The 21,889-nt window shown below is 44.9% G+C and overlaps 2 protein-coding genes across 2 annotated transcripts in view; one reads left to right on the top strand and one right to left on the bottom strand.

Annotated features, from left to right (window-relative positions):
* MAP3K15 (mitogen-activated protein kinase kinase kinase 15) overlaps nucleotides 1–4,878 on the top strand; it is a 119,990-nt gene extending 115,112 nt beyond the window's left edge. Inside the window, exons 25-30 of the mRNA XM_032389613.1 lie at nucleotides 589–698; nucleotides 750–814; nucleotides 2,459–2,571; nucleotides 3,432–3,541; nucleotides 3,624–3,700; nucleotides 4,194–4,878. Coding sequence (XP_032245504.1) covers nucleotides 589–698; nucleotides 750–814; nucleotides 2,459–2,571; nucleotides 3,432–3,541; nucleotides 3,624–3,700; nucleotides 4,194–4,293 — 575 coding nt within the window. The 3' untranslated portion in view covers nucleotides 4,294–4,878. The remainder of the gene's footprint in view (nucleotides 1–588; nucleotides 699–749; nucleotides 815–2,458; nucleotides 2,572–3,431; nucleotides 3,542–3,623; nucleotides 3,701–4,193) is intronic.
* Nucleotides 4,879–5,128: 250 nt separating this feature from the next.
* PDHA1 (pyruvate dehydrogenase E1 subunit alpha 1) lies at nucleotides 5,129–19,910 on the bottom strand. The gene is made up of 11 exons (XM_032389614.1): nucleotides 19,702–19,910; nucleotides 14,089–14,148; nucleotides 13,477–13,650; nucleotides 12,596–12,722; nucleotides 11,818–11,909; nucleotides 10,625–10,717; nucleotides 9,663–9,818; nucleotides 9,410–9,481; nucleotides 7,407–7,474; nucleotides 5,894–6,002; nucleotides 5,129–5,570 (listed from the first exon to the last, which is right to left on the bottom strand). The coding sequence occupies exons 1-11, from the start codon at nucleotides 19,756–19,758 to the stop codon at nucleotides 5,406–5,408; spliced, it is 1,173 nt and encodes a 390-aa protein (XP_032245505.1). The 5' UTR covers nucleotides 19,759–19,910; the 3' UTR covers nucleotides 5,129–5,405.
* Nucleotides 19,911–21,889: the final 1,979 nt, after the last annotated feature.

The raw sequence follows: 21,889 nt of genomic DNA, 5'->3' as shown, positions 1-21,889 counted from the left end.
CTTGAGTTCAGTGGTTCCACCTTCTGTCAGACTCATGTGGTAGCTCTAGAAATCTTAGGCTTTTGTACGCTCATTTGTGAACTGTCAGAGCAGCTTCATCCCCAGGTTCCCTCTCCTGTGGTGACTTCACCCCGGGAAGGGAGGCTCTGAGCAGCTTCTGCTGGCGGGGCCGCTTGCTCTCTCCACTTGCTCCCTCCCTGTCATGGCGGCTTGTGCCCAGGTGCCGCTTTCCCCCGGAGCTTGTGAGACCCCAGGACTTCATTACATCCCACGCCAAGCAGGCACCTTTCTTTAGTAAAAAGAACCCAGGCCAGGTTGGAAGTCGGGTTGTACCTTTTTAAAACTGTCCTTGGCTGATTTAACATTCAGCCTCCGTTTCGTCATCTGTAACCTGGGGGTGATCATCCTTTCACTGCAGAGAACGGAGTAAAATAGTCTCCTCCCCATTTATAATGTCAGCAGCCCCGATAGGGCGTCCCGTCGGCTGGGCCGGCCGCCGAGCAGTCTCGTGTGCTGGCAGCGGACATCAGCGACACTACGCTCTGGCCTTGCCTAACCGTGGTCCTTTCTTCCGCCACCCTTTGGCAGAGCTCCGCGCCCACTTTGAGCCTGCGTCAGAGTCCGACGGGGTGGATAAGGACACGGACGAGGTCGCAGAGGACTATCCCCCAGCAGACGGGCCCGGCCGTGAAGCGCACGTGGCGTTTGGAGGGAGCAGCCCCAGTCCCGCGGGTGCCCCCGGGGCCCAGCCCCGGCAGCTCCCCCACCAGCACCTGAGCCTCGAGCTGGGCGAGCTCAGACAGGAGACCAACAGGTGGGCAGGGGTGGGACGGTGACTGGGGCCAGTAAGGGAATCCGTGGCCTTGCAGAGTGTCCCTCCCAGGTCTCAGAAGAGTATCTTCACCAGGGCAGTGGGCGAGGGGGTGTCCTCAGCTTCACCTGGGGGAGAACGCCTCCCTTTCTTGCAGCGATCAGAGCGGTCTGGCGCCTGGCCACCGGCCACACAGCAGTTAGCCGTGCTAACGGCAGCAGCGTCTCGGGGTCTTCTTCTGTCTTTTCATCCAGACGCGGCCCCTGCCGGGGCGTGTGGGTCCAACAGGCTCACCAGTGGGCAGGGGCAGCCTGTCCTGTCAGTAGCCAAGCCAGGGGTTGGTTGGCACTTCATCTGACGGACATGCAGCCTATGACCCTGACCCTGGGTCAGTTTGCCCTCTCCTCTGGACTTGTCACGATTCCCCGGCAGGCGCTCACGCACTGCCTTCGCAACCAGGGCACCCTGGCATGGCTCTGAGGTCCCCCCCCAAGACAGCTGGTCTGTTTAATTCACTTCCTGGCACATAGTAGGTGGTCTAAAATTGTTAAATGAGTAAATCGATTGTCATTTGCTCTGGGTAATCACATCATCAGTGGACTTAAAAAAAATACCCCCCACAGGCAGAGCGAACTAGTTGGTACTGGTTCCAAAGGCTGCCTCGTTGCGCTCTGATCACTGCGGATGCCGATTAACACGGAACAGGGAGATGTGGTGCCAGGTCTAGGGACCATGGAAGAAACATCATATACACACTGGCCATCTCTACAGTAGGATGTTAGGCAGATCTAATCATTTCTTTTTAGAGAGACCTAGTGTTGTTTTAAAATTTTTGAGAGACCCGGAGTTTTAATTAAAAGGTAGTGGGGGCAAAATACTGAAAGCTTTTAAAATATGACATTTGTGGAAGTTGATAGTGATACTTAGCACTTCCTTAAAATATTTTCCGGTAGGGTTTATAATCACCAAATGTAGAAACTGTTCGCTCTGAGCTTCATGGGCACTCTCGATAGTCCCTCTGCTGCCTTGCGGTCTCGGGAGGAGGACTAACAGCCGGCAGCGGCTGCAGGTGGCTGACAGACATGTTGTTCTATAGCTCATGGGGACGCGGGAGCTGCTGTCGTGCAGAGCGCGAGGACCGGCCGTCCTGCCCGGAGCCGTGGTGCCTGGGCGGACCTGCTCTGTCCAGCGCCTGCGAGGCATTTAGCACGGTCCTCGGTCCCATACACGTTCGCGGGTGTCGTCCTCCTGCGGGAGGTCATCTTTCTGCCGGTGCTCTCCCGCCACTGCCCGGCACGCGCTGGGCTGCCAGCTCCTTGGCTTCCTCCTGAGGAGGAAAGACCCTGAGAGCTCCTTTCAGCACCCTGATGTGACTCCGGGAGACAAGCTGTCATCACCAGCTCCTCCTGGCTGAGTTTACTGATCACCCTCAGGTTATCTTCTGGTTCCTGATATATTTTGAGACAAAATACACCCGTGTCTTTGTTTTCAAGGGGAGGAAACACGAGGGAGGGGCCCAGGCACAGGCTGAAACCAGACTGTTGGGACTGTGTGATTTCCACACCCCCCCCAATCTCTAAGGTTCAACCAATGTTTGAGTAGAACTGAATGGCTCTCTCTGAATAATGGCATTTTTTTTTTAACCAGACTTTTGGAACACCTAGTTCAGAAAGAAAGAGAGTATCAGAATCTTCTGCGGCAAACCCTAGAGCAGAAAACTCAAGAATTATATCATCTTCAGTTACAATTCAAATCTAATGGTAATTTTCCACTTGCTCTGACTTGTGTGTGAGACCACCTAAAATCTGGCTAATGTTCTAGTCAGCCTTGCCACAGTTGCAGTTACTCTCTAGTAAAGCAGTAAGTACTCCAGTATATTCTGGAATACTCCTCAGTAATAGAAAACCACTGATACATTCAAAAACGTGGATGAATCACAAATGCATTATGCTCAGTGAAGGTCGATTCAAAAGGCTACACACCACGAGTCCCTCGATACGGAATACCGATGCAATACTCGGGCAGAACTCGGAGGGACTGAAAGCATCAGAATGGGGGGAGGGGATTGATTGTAAAAGGCTGCAACAACTTCTGGGGGTGATGGAAATTTGTTATCTGGATAGTTACATGACTGCTCATCAAAGTTCACAGCACTACATACCTAAAAAGGGTGACTGCAGAAATGAAACCTCAGTAAACCTAATTCATTTCGTGCCACTTACAAAACAGCTGCAGCCAGCCACCTCTTGGAAGGTGGGATGGCTAAGCGCTGACACAAAAATCTCAGTACTGTGTCCCATGTCCTCATTTGATTTCCAGTGCAGTTAAGGATGGGATTCCTTATAAAAGGCATTTTAAAGACTGGAATAAGCATTTAAAGTGGTAGACATAAAGCACATCAAATTCCCAAGTAACATTACCCTTACCTGTGGTCCCTTTAATCTCTGGAAAGTGAATCCAGGAACTACGGACTGTGGATTAGAGCAACTCAGACAGGTTTAATTCATACCCTTTCAAATCACACTTACGTTTTAATAGTTTATTTCATCCAACCTGTTACTTTTGAAGAGTTTTACTGTTAAACATTAATATACAACAAAACAAATTCTCATCATTGCAGATACTACAGAGAACCCAGCATCCCCTCCTGGGTCTCAGGGGCAAAAAACTGATCAAAAGCTCATAGACTGGTTACAACTGCAAGGAGCAGATGCAAGTACAATAGAAAAGGTAAATTTGTGACAAAAAACACACATTCCTATGTCATTATTACAAAGCAGCTTAGCTCTTCTGTATTTGATATTTGTTTCAGATTGTTGAAGAGGGCTATACCCTTTCTGATATTCTTAATGACATCACTAAGGAAGATCTAAGACACCTTAGACTACGGTAAGAATGGCTTCAAAACATTGTAATAGAAAAAAACATTGTAATAGAAAATGACTTTTTTCCTGTGATTGTGCTTCTAAATCAGTAGAAAACAAAGTGGTGGTCACTTTCCCCCTTCATTGAAATTAATTTTCTTATCTGTGGCTTAGTCAGAAAACCAACTACCCAACTTCCCCTCTAACTCTGGAGTTTTCTTCCGATAAAGTTGGGTACCAAAGGGACGAGAAACCTCAGAGCTCCCCACCGCCCCCCAGCAGTCCTCTGCCCTCCGGACTCTCTCCAGCCCTTCTTTCCTCAGCCTGCCCTGCACACATGCCCTACTGGAGCCCAAATACAAGGGGACAGAGCTCTATTTAAGTTAAGAACTGCATTTTGGCAGTCTAGACACGTGTAGCTTTTGACATAAGGGCTCCTAAAGAAGTAAGTATTTAGTGGTGCAGCTTTGAAATTCTCTTTTCTTACGATTCTTTAAAGACTCTTGATTGTTTCCTAGTGGTGGTCTCCTCTGCAGGCTCTGGACAGCAGTCTCCCAATACCGAAGAAGGGCTCAGGGGTCCCCGGCCTCCCAAGATGAGGCTGAACCAGTCGGCTAGGCCAGGGGACAGAGGGAGCCAAGAGCTGACATCTTTGTTAAAACTTCTGTTAACACAAATTCCACTGAGTTGACACAAGGAAGACCGCATTATTTAAGAAACTGAAGTTTTAAAGAATTACTGAAATGGGATGGGTTTTGTTTTTTTTTAAACCTGTTACTTATCAACATGTTTTAAAGGTGAGGAGAACTTTATGTACTGTGAGAACAGTGACTGAACTCTAATTTTGACATCCCAGAATACTGTGGAATTCTTTAAAACGAATTTCAATGTTGCTTCAGTGGAAAACTCAGTACACCCATGAAACAGGTGTTTAAAGTAACAGGGTGGGCTGGGCATCACTGTTTTAGACCATAGATTACTATAAACTGGCATTGTACTTAAAATTGATAAGAATATGCCTTGTATTTAATGTTTGATATGAGTGTAAATAGAAAACTATTAAGAAAATAGCTTTGTATTTAATGTATAAATGAAGAAAACTAAGTTATTTGGCCTTTGAAATGATTATGAAGTGGTCTTATTTAAAAATGGCATTGTTGGGGCACCCAGCTGGCTCAGTCAGTGGAGTGTGCGACTCTTGATCTCAGGATCATGAGTTCGAGCCCCACGTTGGGTGTAGAGATTACTTAAAATATTTAAAAAAATAAAAATGGAATTGTCCTTCTACCCCCTGCCTGGAGAGAATAAATATTGTGTTTTATTGAGAAATGACGGTCACTGTGACGAGGCTTCAGCCCCCACACTGATGAGGGTGTGCATGCAGTGTTCGCTGTTTGGTGAGGTGCATGGGCCCTTGCAAGGGTCAAGGGAATGCTCACACTCCCCTCAAAGGTAGGAATGGCTTTTGATTTAGTTGTGTACTATTTAGCAAATTAAAAGAAACAGAACCATTTTGAGGAAATAATTTGAAATCTAAAATAATCTTCTATAATATTCACACTAAGTATACTTAAGTGTGCAGTAACATCTTTTAATGCAACACTGTACAAAACACATGCACTTACTATCTTTTTATGGGGTTTTCTTAACAAAGTTGAGAACAGAGTCCCTTACAGCTGGAGTCCAACAGCCCACTGAAGGTGTAACCATCCATCACGTGCGATCTCCTATTAACTGATGGACTTAAACTTGATCCACTGATTTGCACCCCGAACTTCAAAAGGCGGATCACTGCTGTAAATGTGATAGCCTAGTTCTTCCAAAGGCGGTTCAGGATCAGCAGTGGCAAACTGGGCAGCATCCTCAATTTCTTTCCTCACTTCAACATCAATTTCCTAAAAATCAGATTACAGTTCAAGAGGTTTTTGAATAAACAGCAGCTTAGAATGCCATCTAGTTCTACTCGGAACATGTTGCCAGTATGGAACTAGAACTATTTTTGAAGAGGTGTTTAAATGGCAGTGATCACAGGAATATTTTGGAGTACCCCTAAAGTCTATTTTTAGGAACACAGAATTGTGCTACTGGGTTGCAAGACTAAGCAAACAGGACTGCTTCATAGTGTCCTATGACACTACAATCCATCCTTTCCCACTGACCGAGGTAGCTCCCCCAGGAGCGGCAGCTCTCTGGGTGCAGAAACACCGGTTGAGCCTACCTTTAATTCTTCAACACTGGCCAGATTGCTGTTCACCATTCTATCCTTGAGAAGCATAATAGGGTCACTCTTACTTCTTACTTCCTGAATCTCTTCTCGTGTACGGTAACTAGGAGGAGGCAAACAAGTAGGTCAGAACAGTTTTCAGAGCTGTCGCTGGGGACATGGTGCCATTATCCTCTCAAAATACAAGAATGCTGCCTCTCACATTCTAGGATCTTTCATAGAAAACTCTGCCCTGGCAATTCCTCTGCCTTCTCAGGCATTCCGACAACAGAGGCCAAGCTTTTATTTGCTTCTTTGATTCAGATGTAGGCTATAAAGAAAGTGGTAGAGCCGCTTTATGTGCCATTTTAGGTGGGTGGTGAGAACTGTAGACTGGAAGGTGGCGGAATGCCAAGCAGGAAGTAAGTTTAGGAGCCCAGAGAAGTGGGGCCAGCGAAAACTCAAACAGTAGGTTTTCCCCTTCCTGATCCTAGAATACAACTGACCCTTGAACAACGTGGAGTTTAAGAGCACCAACCCCCCCATAAACAGTTGAAAATCTGCCAATTTTGACTCCTGAAAAACAAGTCTTAATAAACAGATATTTTGTATGTTACATGCCTTATATGCTGTATTAACATAAGCCAGAAGTGTTACAGCCAGAGAAAATACAGAATAGTACCGTTTTATTGAAAAAGAAAATCCCTGTGTAAAGTGGACCCAGGCTGTTCAAACCTGTGTCGTTCAAGGGTCAACTGTACATCCTTGTCCTACATCTTTGAAACCTGTTATCATTTCAAGTAACATAAACGGGACGGGAGGGCTCTACTGTTGTTCTGAAAACACCAAGTGTATTTTTCCGTGTAAGTTGCTCTTTGTAACATTTTCCCTTCAAACTCCAATCTACTCCCAGGCTTGTTAGGGCTGGCTTACTCTGACTAAATCTACTTTGGGATGGCAGCATTACATGCCCAAGTTACCAAGGGGACTAGTAAAACTATCTTCCTAGTATAACCTACCGTGTTTTGACTGATCTATTTCAACATACTGGATGCCCCATGTTGCCGGGTGGCCTCCTCACTCCATACCAGCCAGGTTTTCAAATTCCAACTCTATATTGGGGTAATGCCTACAAAAGCTACATACCCCTATATACTCCACACCATCAACCGGGTTTATGAAACAATTTCTCTCTGCAATTTTTTTTAAAGCAACTTCTACCCCCAACGTGAGACTTAAATTCACAAATCCCAGAGTCACATGCCCTACCCCGAGCCAGCCAGGTGCCCCATCTCTGCAATTTATTGCTGCTCATGCTAACATGAACATAGTACATATTATAAGGATTTTCAGAATGCTCCCAAGCAGAGAGTCAAATACCTACTCAACACCAACTAATTCACTGAATGAGGCCCACTGGTGTCTGGCTTCCAAAGCAAATGTCGAAATGCTTTGCTTTTTCATGTGAGTAGCACCATACGAAGCCCACCCACTTGGGACACCACTATCTGATTTCCCAAGACCATACCTGACGCCAGGGTCGCTCATGCTGTGTCCATGGTAACGGTAAGTCTGGAGCTCCATCAGTATGGGCCCCTAAAACAGAACCCAGTGGAGACTGAGACTGAGACAGTGGGCACAGCATATCCTTTCAGAGTCAAAGATGTTCTCATCAGATTCTAAGTTGGCTGAGTTGTCAAGAATTTCCTATTAGCTAAAACCTATGTATTCCATGTTTCATCCTTCTCATTTAGAATCAAAAAGACATTCAACATGTTACAGAGCCCACTGATCTTAAATATTTCATCAGCATTGCCTTTGATAAATAATAATCCTATACAACAGCTGAGATTTAATGCAGAAAAACCTATTAGAAAGCAGGTATGACACCAAGGGAGGGGGTGGTTTTTATCTTCAGGGTCAGTAAAGCTAGCTTTCCCCCCCAGTTCACAGATGAAATGATCTACAAGCATTTGGATCCTTTTAAAAAGCTAGAGAAGTACTACAAAATCTCACAGAATAAGCTTAAACGCAAACCTCTAGGTGTGCTGGAAAGTGCAGAAGGGCGGGCAGGTCAATCTCTACCTCAGCCCCACTTCATGCAGTTTCAGAGGGGCTGACACCCCTCCTCCCGCGCAGGTCTGGCTAGCATGTGACAAAGATGGTGGTCACTGACATCTGAGCAGCAGCCCTGTGACTCTGCTGGCCGGCCCAACCACCTCCAAGACCGCTTCCTCCTGCTACACTAGCCCCCTGCCAGAAGACAACTTTGAACACTGAGGCTCTGGAGAGGGGCGATCTAAGACCCCTGGACAGTTTGGTGCAGTAGTTGAGGGACGGGAGAGGCCCGGCTCTCAGTCCAAGCGCCTGGGGTCCAATGTGGGCTGTCCTGTACAGTAGCTACGTACCCTTAACCACTCTGTGCCTTAGGTTACTGTTTTACAGGTGAGGGACCTAACTCCAGGGTTGTGCTGATTAACACAGAAGTGCTTACTGCACCACCTGACTGGCACACGTCAGCCCCTCACTAAGTGTCACCTATTTTTCTGTTCTATGCCGTCCAGGAGCTACTGGAAGACACAGTGGGTTGGGCTAAGAGGGTTTCTAGACTCTCCCCTAATTCCAAAATCAGGCTGTGAAAGTCAACACATACTATAGACCAGCGAGCCTGTTTCCATGTAAGTTTGTACCCTGCATGTTCTTCCAGGAACTGGGGAAGAGGGGAATGATACCGCCCACGCCTGGACCTCTAGTCTTGGGAGTCCCAGTGTAGACTGCTGAGCTCACTGCCACCTCAGCCATACTCGATTTCATTCCTCTTTCCTCACAGGCAGCCCCTCTCCATCTCCCTCCCTGCTCCACCCCCATTCCCCATTTGCATCACTGCTAGCTGAATCCTACCGCACAGGGGATGTCACGGAAAGGTAAACCCTAGGGACGTGCTTTCTGGGCTGTGAACACCAACTGAGGGAGAACACCATCCTTTCTACTAGCTCTGATGGCACCTAAGCCAACCTCACTGTTCCCTCTCCCTCTACTACTCTACCCGAAAGGTCAAGATTCTCAGGACTGAAACAGCAAGACTAAGATGACACACTTTAACCATAACACTTAACTTATGGAAGACAAGCTTACACTGAACACCTATTATCCAAGCAAAGTTCTGTACTAAGCATTGTGGGGGTCGCCCATCTGCTCACTCAAGGGGCTTACGATTAATGGGGAGGAGGGGTGGAGGTTGGAGGCACATAATTAATCAAACCACAAGGCAAAATGCTGAAGGGAGAGCTCAAAGGAAAGATTCACCCCAAATGGGGGCAACGTGGGATGGTTCCCAAGAGGTGAGCTACCAAGACCAGGGTATTTACAAAGGGACCCGATTCACTGGACTCTTCTTCTACCTTATACACCCCTCCTCAATTACCAGCCACCCCTGAAGAGCTACAGTAGACACATGGGAGGCATTCTTTTAACGTTAAGATAAATGTCAATAGATTATCTCTAGCCCAGAGGCCTAAAAAAAAGTCTTACCTTTCCAGATCTACAGTAAGCAGCTGCAAACCTTGTTGCCTCCCGGACACACAAGATATCCATTCCATCCACCTGTTCATACACAGAAAAGGGCAGAGCATAAATCAAACTGCGTCAAACCATTTTAATGTTACAGGACCCGTTCGTGCGCTAAGAACAGAGAACTCTTCCATTTGTCTGAGATGGTCAAGGACCCACACAGAGGCATCAAACCGCAAAGGGGTAGCCCCAGCCTCATGCCAGGTGTCCTCACCCTCAGCCCAGGAATGAAGTCGCCTCTCTTGTAGTAATCAGTGCTGGCCGCTGCTCTCTCAACAGACGTTCCCATTCCATAGCGGTTATTCTCACAGATGAAAATACACGGCAATTTCCACAAAGCTGCCATGTTGTAAGCTTCAAATATCTGACCCTGGAAGTGTGTATAAAAAGTTCAAGTGGTATTATTTGGCTATTTTTCTCTAGATTTCTTCATCGTCCCCAAAAGCTGCTGCTCTCCCTGGCACGAAAGCTTTCAAAAAACATGAAAAGCTTCACCTTCCACAACGGAGCTTTTAAGGCAAAGGAGTGTGTGTGTTGGGGGATGGGGGAGGAAAAAACGACAAGCATCATCTCTTTTTGCAACCAAAGAAAGTGACAAACCAAAAACCACTCGTTTCAGTGGGGCCAAGGCAGTGGTATGTAATACATTAGGAAAAGATCAACATGTAAAACTTTGTGGCTACCTACTTTAATGCTTTACTGTAAATGCTATCGGGCCCACTGGATAACCAGAGTGAGCCAATGTCTGAGAATCAGCATCCAGAGCAGAGCCTCAGAGTGTTGTCCACAGACTGGTGAGGACTCCGAGCATGACAGGAAAAGTACAGAAAGAGCCAGGCTCAGAAACCATGAGAGGAGTCTGCACATTACAGGACTGATAGTATAAGAACTAGTTTGCCCTGGGTTAAGAAGTAAAAAGGTCCTTCACCCTCAGAGTGTTTGTGAAGCGCTGAGGCAGAGGCGAGCTCTTCCACAGGAGGGCCTGTATGAAGCACTCGTGCCACACGCCACAAAGTAAACCTGTAATGTGGCCGTAAAACCAAATTCCAGCCTGCCCTGAATGGCTACTTCAACTACTAAGCAACAGACGACTTCTCTACAAATGGAACTATGACTATTCAACACTTTGGAAATAAAACTGCAAAGGTTATTCAAAGTCAAGAGACACATACTCACCTGATTGGCAGCACCATCGCCATATAAAGTCAAACAGACCTCATCCTTTCCGTTATACTTACAGGCCAGAGCAATCCCTGCTCCCAGGGGCACCTGACAGTGAGGACAACCAAGAAAGAACCACAGAAATCCAAGAGGAGAGATAATATTAATGCTCTGAATTTTAAGTCCTGGCCAGAATTTAAGACAGAAATTACACTATCACTACAAACTCCCTACCATGCCCCTACCCCCAATATTATAATCAAATTGGTAAAGCAACATGAATAATTTTTCTATTTCAACCATTAAACAGTAACACTTCTATAAAGATTCAACTACTCAAGAGCCAAAACATGAAACCTAGGTGTTTTTTTAACATACAGCAGCATCACATTACAAAGTAAGCCAAACAATCTAGTTATAATTTTATGCCGTTCTTCATTTTTCCTTTCAAATTTTTTTTTTTTTAACTCTAGTTAACATATAGCGTAATACTGGTTTCAGGAGGAGAATTTAGTGATTCATCACTTACATATCACACCCAGGCTGTTACTTCATTATTCACTAACTGATGAGAACAAAGAGAACTATATAACCACAAAAGCTCGAACGATTTCTAATGTGGCCCCTATGATCCTGATCACCTGCCTTTCCTCCTCAGATACCTGCATCCACAGTCTATAGCAGGAAGAGGAAGGGCTAAGTGGATGTCACAAAGCAATTAATGTACTTAAACAAAAAGGTGAAGGTATAAGCTGCTGCTGGGGGCTCTTGCTTACTTATAAAACATAACAAAACCTAAAAGGAAGAATTCTAAATCATTGTCCAAATCTAACTATTAACTGATCAAATGGTAGGCTAGGAAGCAATAGGTCTTTTAAAGTACACCAAGCCGGGGCACCTGGGTGGCTCAGTCGTTAAGCGTCTGCCTTTGGCTCAGGTCATGACCCCAGAGTCCTGGGATCAAGCCCCGCACTGGGCTCCCTGCTCAGCGGGAAGCCTGCTTCTCCCTCTCCCACTCCCCTGCTTGTGTTCCCTCTCTCACTGTGTCTCTCTGTCAAATAAATAAATAAAATCTTTAAAAAATAATAATAAAGTACAAGCCCCCAAAGTACTAAAATACTTCAAGTTCTCCGGGGTATGAAATGTTAAGATATGGTCCAGGGCCAAATCTAGGAAAGCATGCAATCCTCATCCTCAGCGTGGATCACCTGAGCTCCAACGATGCCATTGCCCCCATAGAAGTTCTTGGCATACATATGCATCGATCCACCTTTTCCCTTAGCACAGCCTCCTCTTCGTCCTACAAATGGCAGCATGTGCACATACACATCAAAAACCAAATATACAAAAGAAAACCACACCCCAAGTGTTTACTTAGAGGCTCAACCACTAGAACTCACAGGTTAATTCTATTCTATAAGCACCCTTCCCTCTATGCAAATACATATTCCACCCGTATCTCCTGGTCCTTTAAATGAAGGTTAATCCAGTCCCATGTCCTTGAACTTTCCAGCTCTCTAACCACTGAGTTTCCTTTAGATGTTAGCATCATGGTACGCTGGACATTTTTTTTTGGCCAGTTACAAACATCTTCCAATTTCTCCTACACTGGTACGCTGAACAGTTCAAGAGTCAAGGGGGACAAAGGGAATATTAAAGATTCCTAGAATTTAAATTGCATACAATGAAATGCTCCTACTCTCAATTTACTTTCTATGATTGCTAATTTCTACTGGCGTGCTTGAGTGACAAACAGTATTCTGATTTTACGAAGCTAACATTTTTAAACTTTCACCTGAAGGGCCAGATGACCTCAAAAATGGTCAGTTTACTCAAAAGCACAACAGAGGTACCAAAGCACCAAAAGGGAGAGGCACTTTTTTTTTATACTCAAAAAGGTTTTAATATTAAGTTGTAACAGCATCTTACTATGAAAAATCTGCACTTATTTCACTAATTCCCCGTTTTTGAAAATCAATAGCAAACCTGTAAGCTCTGCAAGAATTTCTCGGACAGAAAGTCCACGAGTAAAGGTAAAGCCATGAGCCCGATAGGCTGTGATAAGATGGTCTGTGGGATTTATGCCGGCCTCCAGGCCCACACAACAAGCTTCCTACATTAAAGAAAGAAGCAGTAATGAGTCAATACAATACACATTTCTAGATAAAATCCCCAGCCTATTATGAAAATTTGGCCTAGTAGAACTCTCAATAACCACAAGAGGAGCTCTATTTTTCATCGGAAACAGAACAGAGGGTAAAGTTCAAGCCAGAAGCTACAAACTGGAAATTCACAGATGTAGTTTCAAGCCAGTACAGTGATTTGGAAAAAAAAATCCTGAACTAGATGTCAACATTAATACTGGGAGAATTTCATAGGAAAATAGACACTTCTGTTTTCTCTTGAGGAACCAAAAACAGGAAGCATTAACCTCAGATTTCCATATGGCACCAACTGGCTGGAACCAAGTGATGGTGTCCCCCGGTGGGCCGGGCCTGCCGACTCCAGTCCACTACCAGTCCCACCTTCTTCACTAATTTATTCCACCCAGCTGGTCCCCACAGGCATTTGAATTTGTAACCCTTGGCCTAAACCCACAAAACAAAACACAAAGTGAAAACCCTTTTGCCCACAAGTATAAGCACTACAGGTGATCACAAAGCCATCAAGGCGCAGGACACCAGCAACGGGAAGTGTGCGTGACTTCCTTAGCATGAGCTTTGTAGCAGGCCTCAGCACGCTCGTCTTTATTCTGACAGGCCGGCCTCGAATCCTTTAGACTCCTAAGGTGGGGTAAAAACCAATAACTACAAACCATACTTAAATTCCTACATCTAACATGGTTTTATTACAAAACCACCACTCACCTGACCATCACACAAGTGACAGAAACCACGAATAATTTTCTGTTTATACAGCTGATCTGCCTTTAACTCCATCCGGCGAACAGTCTGCATCATCCTATAGTACCTGAGCCCGTCCTCCCTGGTGAGCACTGTGGTGACAGGAGGGCCCTCTTCTAGCCGATGAAGATCGCATTTCTGAAATGGAATCAGACAGTTAACTTCCAGTTACTACAATATAAACGCTGACAACCCACTGTAAGATCTGTTATCTTATTGCAATATTATTTAACTCAAAAACCAGCAGAGGAGCACATAAGAGATGCCACATATTGCTTCTGACTCCTTAAATCATAAAGCTCACTGTGCAAGAGGATCGAGTTTTAGAGGAAAGAAATCTAAGATGACTTTCACCAAAAATCCATGGAAGTCAAATGAGTTATAGGTTGAAAGACAAACTTGCAAAGAAACGTTGTAAGAAACTTTTTAAAGATTTTATTTATTTGAGAGCAAGCGAGTGAGCACAAGCAGGAGGAGCAGGAGAGGGAGAAGCAGACTCCCCACTGAGCAGGGAGCCTGATGCGGGGCTTGCGTACCTGTGGAAAAATTACTAACACAAAGCAAAACACTTCTTACCTTAATTTCAAATGTAGCATCATTTGCAAAATTACGGGAGGCCACGAGCACTCTGCTTGCCTTGAAAGACCAAAATATACAAATATATCAGTACTTTTTATTGTCAGTATTTTTGAAAGTCATTATTATTATTAATCAGTTATCAGGATGCCGTCCTGGAATTTTCATAAGCCCCAACATATTCACGGGTGTATCCTCCATTCTCTTTACTGTGTTGGGATCTTGCCTTCAAAATGAATCCATGCTCTGGCCAATGAAACATGATCATACCCACTTCTGAAGGGTAACAGCAGAAAGAGAAAGGAGACAAAAATCAAACCCATCCACGTGGCCATTCTGTTTCCAAAGAAATTACAGTGAAAATAGAATGAAGTTAATGGCCAAACTGAAGAGACTAGATAACCTGTGGGCTTTATTTCTGCTATCTGCAGTCATAACCAGACATTGAACAAGCCAAAGCTTTACTTTCATTATTATTCTTCATATAAAACTATGATCCAATTCCTATTTCAGGCCAACCACTATTCTATGAAATGGCTCCATAAGAAACATATTTTAAACTACTAAAAGTATGAGATACAAGCCTCAGAAGGGAGAAATGTTCTCTGCAACCAGCGTTCCCTTCTTGCTGTTTGGGCGGCTGTTACTGCTTGGGTGGTAAAAAGCGGGGGAAATGTTTCCTTTCCACTTTTTCGATTGAACATACCTGCTCACAACGGAAGTACTCTATGTGATGGCTAAGGTCCAGATTAGACCACAAAGATTTACCAATTACTATTACTATATTATTTTAGCCACATTCTGCCACGTTTTCAAACACTGATATGTAAATTGACATGACTTCTTTTCATGGAGACTTGAAGCATATTCTTCAGATCCCACAAAAAGTACTTTTGATGTATTCCTACAGTGTATTATTACCTTACCGTCCAACTTCTAGCACTGGACTTGATCCTGGTGAGAAGGGTTAAAGTTGACCTGCTAAGCGCCCCTCCAAGTGTACAAAAACCTGTTATCTACTTCTCTTCACCCATCAGCATACCATTATCTGATAAAGCCAACAAGACAATGACCCTGCTGTAGGAAAAATGCTTAAAGACTAGAAATAAATGCTTAAGTTAGAGGCAGAGGGAATCCATTAGTATACCTAAGAATATGTGAAGAAAACTGAGGAATTTGGAAAGAAGTAAAGCTAAGCAGGGTGAGGTGACAAACTAAAGGCGATGTTTGGCAATCATGAAACAGACCAGTTATTTTTGCCAGTTAACAAATTACATTGTGGGGCCAGAAATTTTTCTTGTAATGCAAAATAAATGTCCAGATACAGCTATAAAAACTGTAGTTTTCAGAAATATTTAAAACTAGAGACCTTGTTGGGGTGCCTGGGTGGCTCAGTCGTTAGGCGTCTGCCTTCGGCTCAGGTCGTGATCCCAGGGTCCAGGGATCGAGCCCCGCATCGGGCTCCCTGCTCGGCGGGAAGCCTGCTTCTCCCTCTCCCACTCCCCATGCTGTGTTCCCTCTCTCGCTCTCTGTCAAATAAATAAAATCTTAAAAAAAAAAAAAAAAAAAAGGCGATTCCTTCTCCCTCTGCCCCTCCCCCGATCACATGTGCGCTCTCTCCCTCTCAAATAAATCAATCTTTAAAACAAAAAACAAAAAACGAGACCTTGTTGAAACACTAAAACCATACACCTGAAACTAATATTACACTGTGTCAACTAACTGGAATTCAAGTAAAAACTTAATAAATAAAACTAGAGACCAAACCAGCTAGTAACCAACCATAACCGAGAAGAGGTAAATTTCTTTCTCCATCTTAAAGTTGAAACCAAGAATGACGGACAATTCTATATAATAAAGAGCAGGAAGGCAAGGTCAAAGACTACGACTGCCGGAAAGCTACTCATATCCTTTCTCCCTGTTTCATCACTATCCATCTCAAAAATAAGAGAAATCACTCATATAATGGGTAAAAGGAGCTGAGTTAAGAAGCTAAAAGTCCTATCAGAAGTATGAGTGTATCATAATTTATAACTGTTGAGGCTGTTGAAAAAATTACCTTTCATTTTCTCTAGAGAGCCCTAAAAAGCTTCTCTGTTAAATAGGATTCCTCTTTGAGAGACCATGGACGAACCCATTTACATTTTGAAAAATAAAAACTTTTACATTCCTAAATACATGGGAACCATTCAAGTCAAAGAGGGAAAATAGTTCAAAAATTCCAAATTCTACCAGTGTAAATTAAAAATCTTCCCTATTACTTAAAAAGCCAAAAGTATACTGGTAGTGAAATTCTCGAAGGATCATAACGGAAATACAAACAATAACAATTTTAAATGCAATTTCATCTGTGAAATAACTCTGAAAACACTCAACCTCATTCAAAGATGAAATCACAGGTACTTAAGCAACTTAAGTTACACTGGGCCTTCTGCTTTCATTTTAGAAACTGTCATTTTGCCTCACTGATATGAGGAATTCTTAATCTCAGGAAACAAACTGAGGGTTGCTGGAGTGGGGGGTGGGGTGGGAGGGATGGGGTGACTGGGTGATGGACACTGGGGAGGGTATGTGTTCTGGTAAGCGCTGTGAATTGTGCAAGACTGTTAAATCTCAGATCTGTACCTCTGAAACAAATAATGCAATATATGTTAAGAAAGAAAAAAAGAAGAAGAAGAATGTAGCAGGAGGGGAAGAATGAAGGGGGGGAAATCGGAGGGGGAGAAGAACCATGAGAGACAATGGACTCTGAAAAACAAACTGAGGGTTCTAGAGGGGAGGGGGTTGGGGGGATGGGTTAGCCTGGTGATGGGTATTGAGGAGGGCACGTTCTGCATGGAGCACTGGGTGTTATGCACAAACAATGAATCATGGAACACTATATCTAAAACTAATGATGTAATGTATGGGGATTAACATAACAATAAAAAAATTAAAAAGAAACTGTCATTTTGTAGGAGGTGCATCCAATTTCTAAAGGTTTTGGTGGGATGGCTGAAGGGTGGCAAACCAAGGGAGAAAAGAGGGAGACATGTCCCAAGTCTTCTACCTAGGCCGGCCCCTAGTAACCCCTGAGAAGTGAACACTGTAAATTACAGCAACATTTTCCCTTAGGTTCTCGAAGATATTAAATACTACACCTACTTTATACAATGAGTTTGTTAAAAGACAAATTCCTTAAACCTATTTGTATCACCTATGCTTAGAAAGTGGTTGTTTCTGTCTTGATGGTATTAACATCTGATGTGCTTACTTAATTTTTAAAGACACTTTTGCAAATCAAAGTGTCAAGCCCACAATCACTGGGAACCTGGCAAGCTATGGAGTATGAAACTTGTCCAGTTCCTGACAGTTTCAAGTGTGTTTTCCTTTATCTGACAATGATCTTTTTTTAACATTAAGAAGTACAGGTTCAAAAAAGAAAGTACAGGTCTCTGATGATTCTAAAACAAACACTTTGAACACTCTAGCCAGTGTTAACACAACTGAAACCTGATAAATAAGCACACTAGACCCAAGAGCCTAAAGTGCGCTGAGCACTCTGGGGACATCTCATCAATAATTACAGGTTATGGAAACACTGATTACCTGATTTGCTCTGTTACAAGGACGGGGAGATATTAAACAGGGTTTCGGCCCACAGACACACATAATCTAGAGTTAATACATAATCCTTCAAAATATTTTTCTGTGTCTTACTATAATTAATGCCACATATGCAAGCAACAGGAAAAATAAGCAAAATAGCCAAAAAAGAGGGCCGGCTCAAAGTAAGGAGTACTAGCTCTTTCACTGTCTCTAATTCTTATTTTTAAAAAAGTAATTAAATAAATGTTATACACAGGAATCCATTTCCGTTGTAATAATCTTTTCTCTCAATAACAATTTTTGACTAAATGAAGTTATATTCCACTCTGGTTTTATCCAGTTAACAAATTACTGTAACTCAAAATTCATTTCTATTTGATTTGGGCGGTATTATGTCATTTTTGAAGAGGCCAAAGTTTTATTGAGATGAAGTGCAATTTGCATTCCATGCCAACGCATTGCTGGAAGAATGGAAAACACAAGCAGGAGTATTCTGGGCAGCCGAGCAAATGAGCCTCATATTAAGTAATGACTTCTCTCTGTTCCTAGGGACACAGAGGTGACAGTAATTTGAAAATGCACACAGCAGTTTTCTTACTGCAGAACACCACCAATTCTATCAAAGGTGTTCTTTTCTACTGCAGGCCTTTAAATTTAACATGATACAGAACTAAGACCCTCATATAAAGTTGAAAACATGTTTCCATTACTTACATTCAACTAAAAAGCGAAGATGTGGAGATTAAATAGCCTAGTGCCCGGCACACATTAAGAGCTCAAGAAATGTTGGATATATCATGTGATATACAGAAATAAAACGGAAACAGGCTTATCCTTCAGGTGGATCTAATTGCAATTAAATGCTAGTAACTGATGAACCAAATTGTTTTGCAGTTATTTCAAAGAGATTCCCAGAAGAGTATACTTCCTTTCAATGATCTCTGCCCATACTAGGCAGAACGGCCCCCAAATCCTGGGAGTTACTAGAACTTGAACTGCAAGTCAAGCCTGGCTGCAATTGTACCCAGTAATACTACCTCCCCATACTAAGAGGTCAAAATGCTTGAAGGCCTTAGGCACATCTACAAGCTGGAGCCATCAATAGTGCCAACCTCTAACCCCACCCTCCCAAGCACCACTGCTGTTTTCTTCAGCTACTTTTACCCTAAGCGTGTGTGTTTAAGGGGGAGAGCGGTTTCCTCTGGGTTCTGCTTGACTGCTCTTGAAGTGACTGCCAAGAAAAACTCAACGTTGAGGAAAGGGGGGTAGTTTCTGGTGAGCATGACCCGGACTTAACCCTACAGAGCTGGGTGCAGGTGTTCCACAAATGTATACCCAACTGGGCACTGAAATAACATTTAACATACGTGTTAAAAGGTTAACATACGTGTCACGCATTTAAGCTTCACGACAACCCCACGGGGTGAATACTCGTATTATCTCCTCTTTAGAGAGAAGGAAACCGAGCACGGGAGATTTAAAACAAAAACAAAAACTTGCCCAAGGTCTAGTAAATGGTGAGGCAGGTGTTTGAACCGGACCAGTCTCCGGATTTCACGCTTTTAAATATAGTACATGGCCTCTCAGCCAAGATGAATGAAATTAGAAAGATTTAAACTGAATGGGCAGGATCCACTGGAGACTCGGGGATGCCCAAGGCCCCCTTTTCTGTCCGCAGTAAAAGAACGGGCACGTCTGGAGCACACCTACTTTAGCCGGCGCCGGGAGCCGCGGCTAACCTCCCCGCGGACCTTGTAGAGCTCCCCTCCCCCCATTCGCTGCCGAAGGGCCCGGCAGCCGCTCGTCCCGGGGCCGGGAGCGGAGTGCCAGGAGCGAAGGCAAAACAAAAGACCCGCGGCTCTCGGGACGCTCCGCAGCGCCCTAGGCGGCGCCACACCGCGCGCCCCCAGACTCGGGCCGTCCTCTGGCGTCCTCTCGCGTCCTCCAGGATCGGGCCCCGCCTTGGCCCCGGGCCCCGCCTCGGCCCCGCTCGCGCCCTACCCCGGGCCGCCCACGCTGCCTCACCGGCTTCTGGGCGACGCCCGACAACACGCGAGAGACAGCGGCGAGCATTTTCCTCATGGATTGTCGGCAGTGGCAGTGGCGGCAGTGGCGGCGGCGGCAGCGACTCCCAACGACCCCAGCGGCGCGGCCCAGGAATCTCCAAGTCTCCTTCAGGCGCCCGGAGGGGACGCCACGCCTTAACCACAACACGATGCGAGGCAACGGAAAGACGTCATGCGCCGCGCCGGGCCGCAGGCCAACCAGGCGGGCTCCTAGGGTGTGCCCCGCCCACCAAAAAGGCCCGCGACCGCTCATTGGGTGTCGGAGCCAGAGATGGCGGGGGCTGGAGTCTCCTTCCGTCACCACGCCACGGAAGGGTGAGGATGCCGGGCGTTGAGTGCGTCGGCCTGGGAAAGTGGAGCCCCGCCTCCAGGGCCCCGCGGGAAAATGGCCTTTTCCTTAGGTTTAGCAACTCCGACTAGGCGCGCACGATCGTGCAGGTCACCTACCGTGCGCCCAGTCCTGCCGGTGCTGCACTTTTGCAGCCTTCGCTCAGTACACGGGATAATGAAGATTTACGGCATGGTCGGAGCCAAAAGACGGAACATCTGGTTTCTTTAAATGGTTCTGCTGACTTGTCTTAAAGAGATCATGTAACTGTTGTAAAATGCCGTCCTGTCTACTTGAGGTACGATCTAAAAATCGGTTCCCCAGGTAAATATTGAGAGATCAATGGAAAAAGCTTCTAGCTCTAGTTATTGGTTCACAAGCTCAACGTGAGTTAACAACAGCATAACACATCTGATAATAAAAACATACACAGGGGCGCCTGGATGACTCAGTCGTTAAGCGTCTGCCTTGGGCTCAGGTCATGACATGATCCCAGGACCCGGGGATAGAGACCGGCATCGGGCTCCCTGCTCAGCGGGAGGCCTGCTTCTCCCTCTCCCCCACTTGTGTTCCCTCTCTCGCTGTGTCTCTGTCAAATAAATAAATAAAATATTTTAAAAAAAAATAATAAAAGCATACACAAAGAAACACAAAAACAACTCTGGGCTCTATTGAGTGACTTGGTCAAAGGGCTGGTTGTGGGCTACTGGGATTGCACCTGGGGTACGGGGTTCAGATTTGGGCTCCCCATTTAAGGGGAATAGTGTCAAAAATGGGTGGAATCCAGGGGACTGGTCAGAATGGTGAGAGGCTGAAATTATAATTTGTGAAGAATGATTAAAAGAGTTCGGGAAAAAGCCAGACTAACTTGGAGTGGGCTAGGTTATGTTTTGTTAACATGACAAACATCAATCTCCACATTTCAGTCACTCCAAGAACTTGAAGTGATTCAAGTCACCTTGTTTACACTACAGGTCCCTCACAGCTTGGTTGGGGCTCTGCTCCATGTCATCTTCACTCTGGCACTCAGACTGATGGAATAGCCTCTATAGGAACTTACCATGGTAGAGGGCAAAGAGATCATTTAAACTGGCTCTCAAAGCTTCTACCCAGAAGAGACACATGTCACATCTTCTCAATTTCCATAAACCAGAGCTAGTCACCCAACCATATCTGAGTTCAGCAGGGTGAGGTATAATCCTCCAGTCAGGAGGAAACCCAGAAAATAGGATGAACAGTAAAACCACAGAGGATTGGATACATCATTACACATTTCCATGCCAGTCATGTTCCATGAGAAAGAGCTATTGTGTGCATCTGTGTGAATAAAAGGATTTCAGTTCAGTATAACAGTGAATTTCCTAACCATAAAAATTGTCTCATGAGAAGATTCCCTACCGGTGTCACCAAAAGTATTCAAAGCAAAAGTTCAAAGCATGACCAGATGCCAGAATGGCTAGAAGAAGGACTTTGACACTGGCAGGAGGCTCAGCTGAGAGACCTGGTTGATTCCTCCCACCTATATGACTAGGTAACCGTGAGAAGAGCACTCCTCAAAGGAGTGAGCAGGGCCATTAAAAGGTAGGGATGGAAGTGAGATGCTGTTGCTGATTGATGGGAAGGGTGAAGAAAAAGAGGCAAAGGATCAGAGGTCAGATGCCCAGGTCACAAGTAGCAGCTGGCCTGGATGGTTTGGGACATGTTGGCCTGGAGGCGGTTGTAAATCTGGAACATATGGCTAGAAACAGGAATTTGGGAGTTATTTGCATCGGGGTGATGTTGATTTGTGTGTCCAAGAGCAATGTAGGACATATGGACA

The sequence above is a fragment of the Phoca vitulina genome, unplaced genomic scaffold (assembly GCF_004348235.1).
Source record: "Phoca vitulina isolate PV1807 unplaced genomic scaffold, GSC_HSeal_1.0 scaffold55, whole genome shotgun sequence".
Classification (NCBI taxonomy): domain Eukaryota; kingdom Metazoa; phylum Chordata; class Mammalia; order Carnivora; family Phocidae; genus Phoca; species Phoca vitulina.
This window is presented reverse-complemented; position numbering and strand designations above follow the sequence as displayed.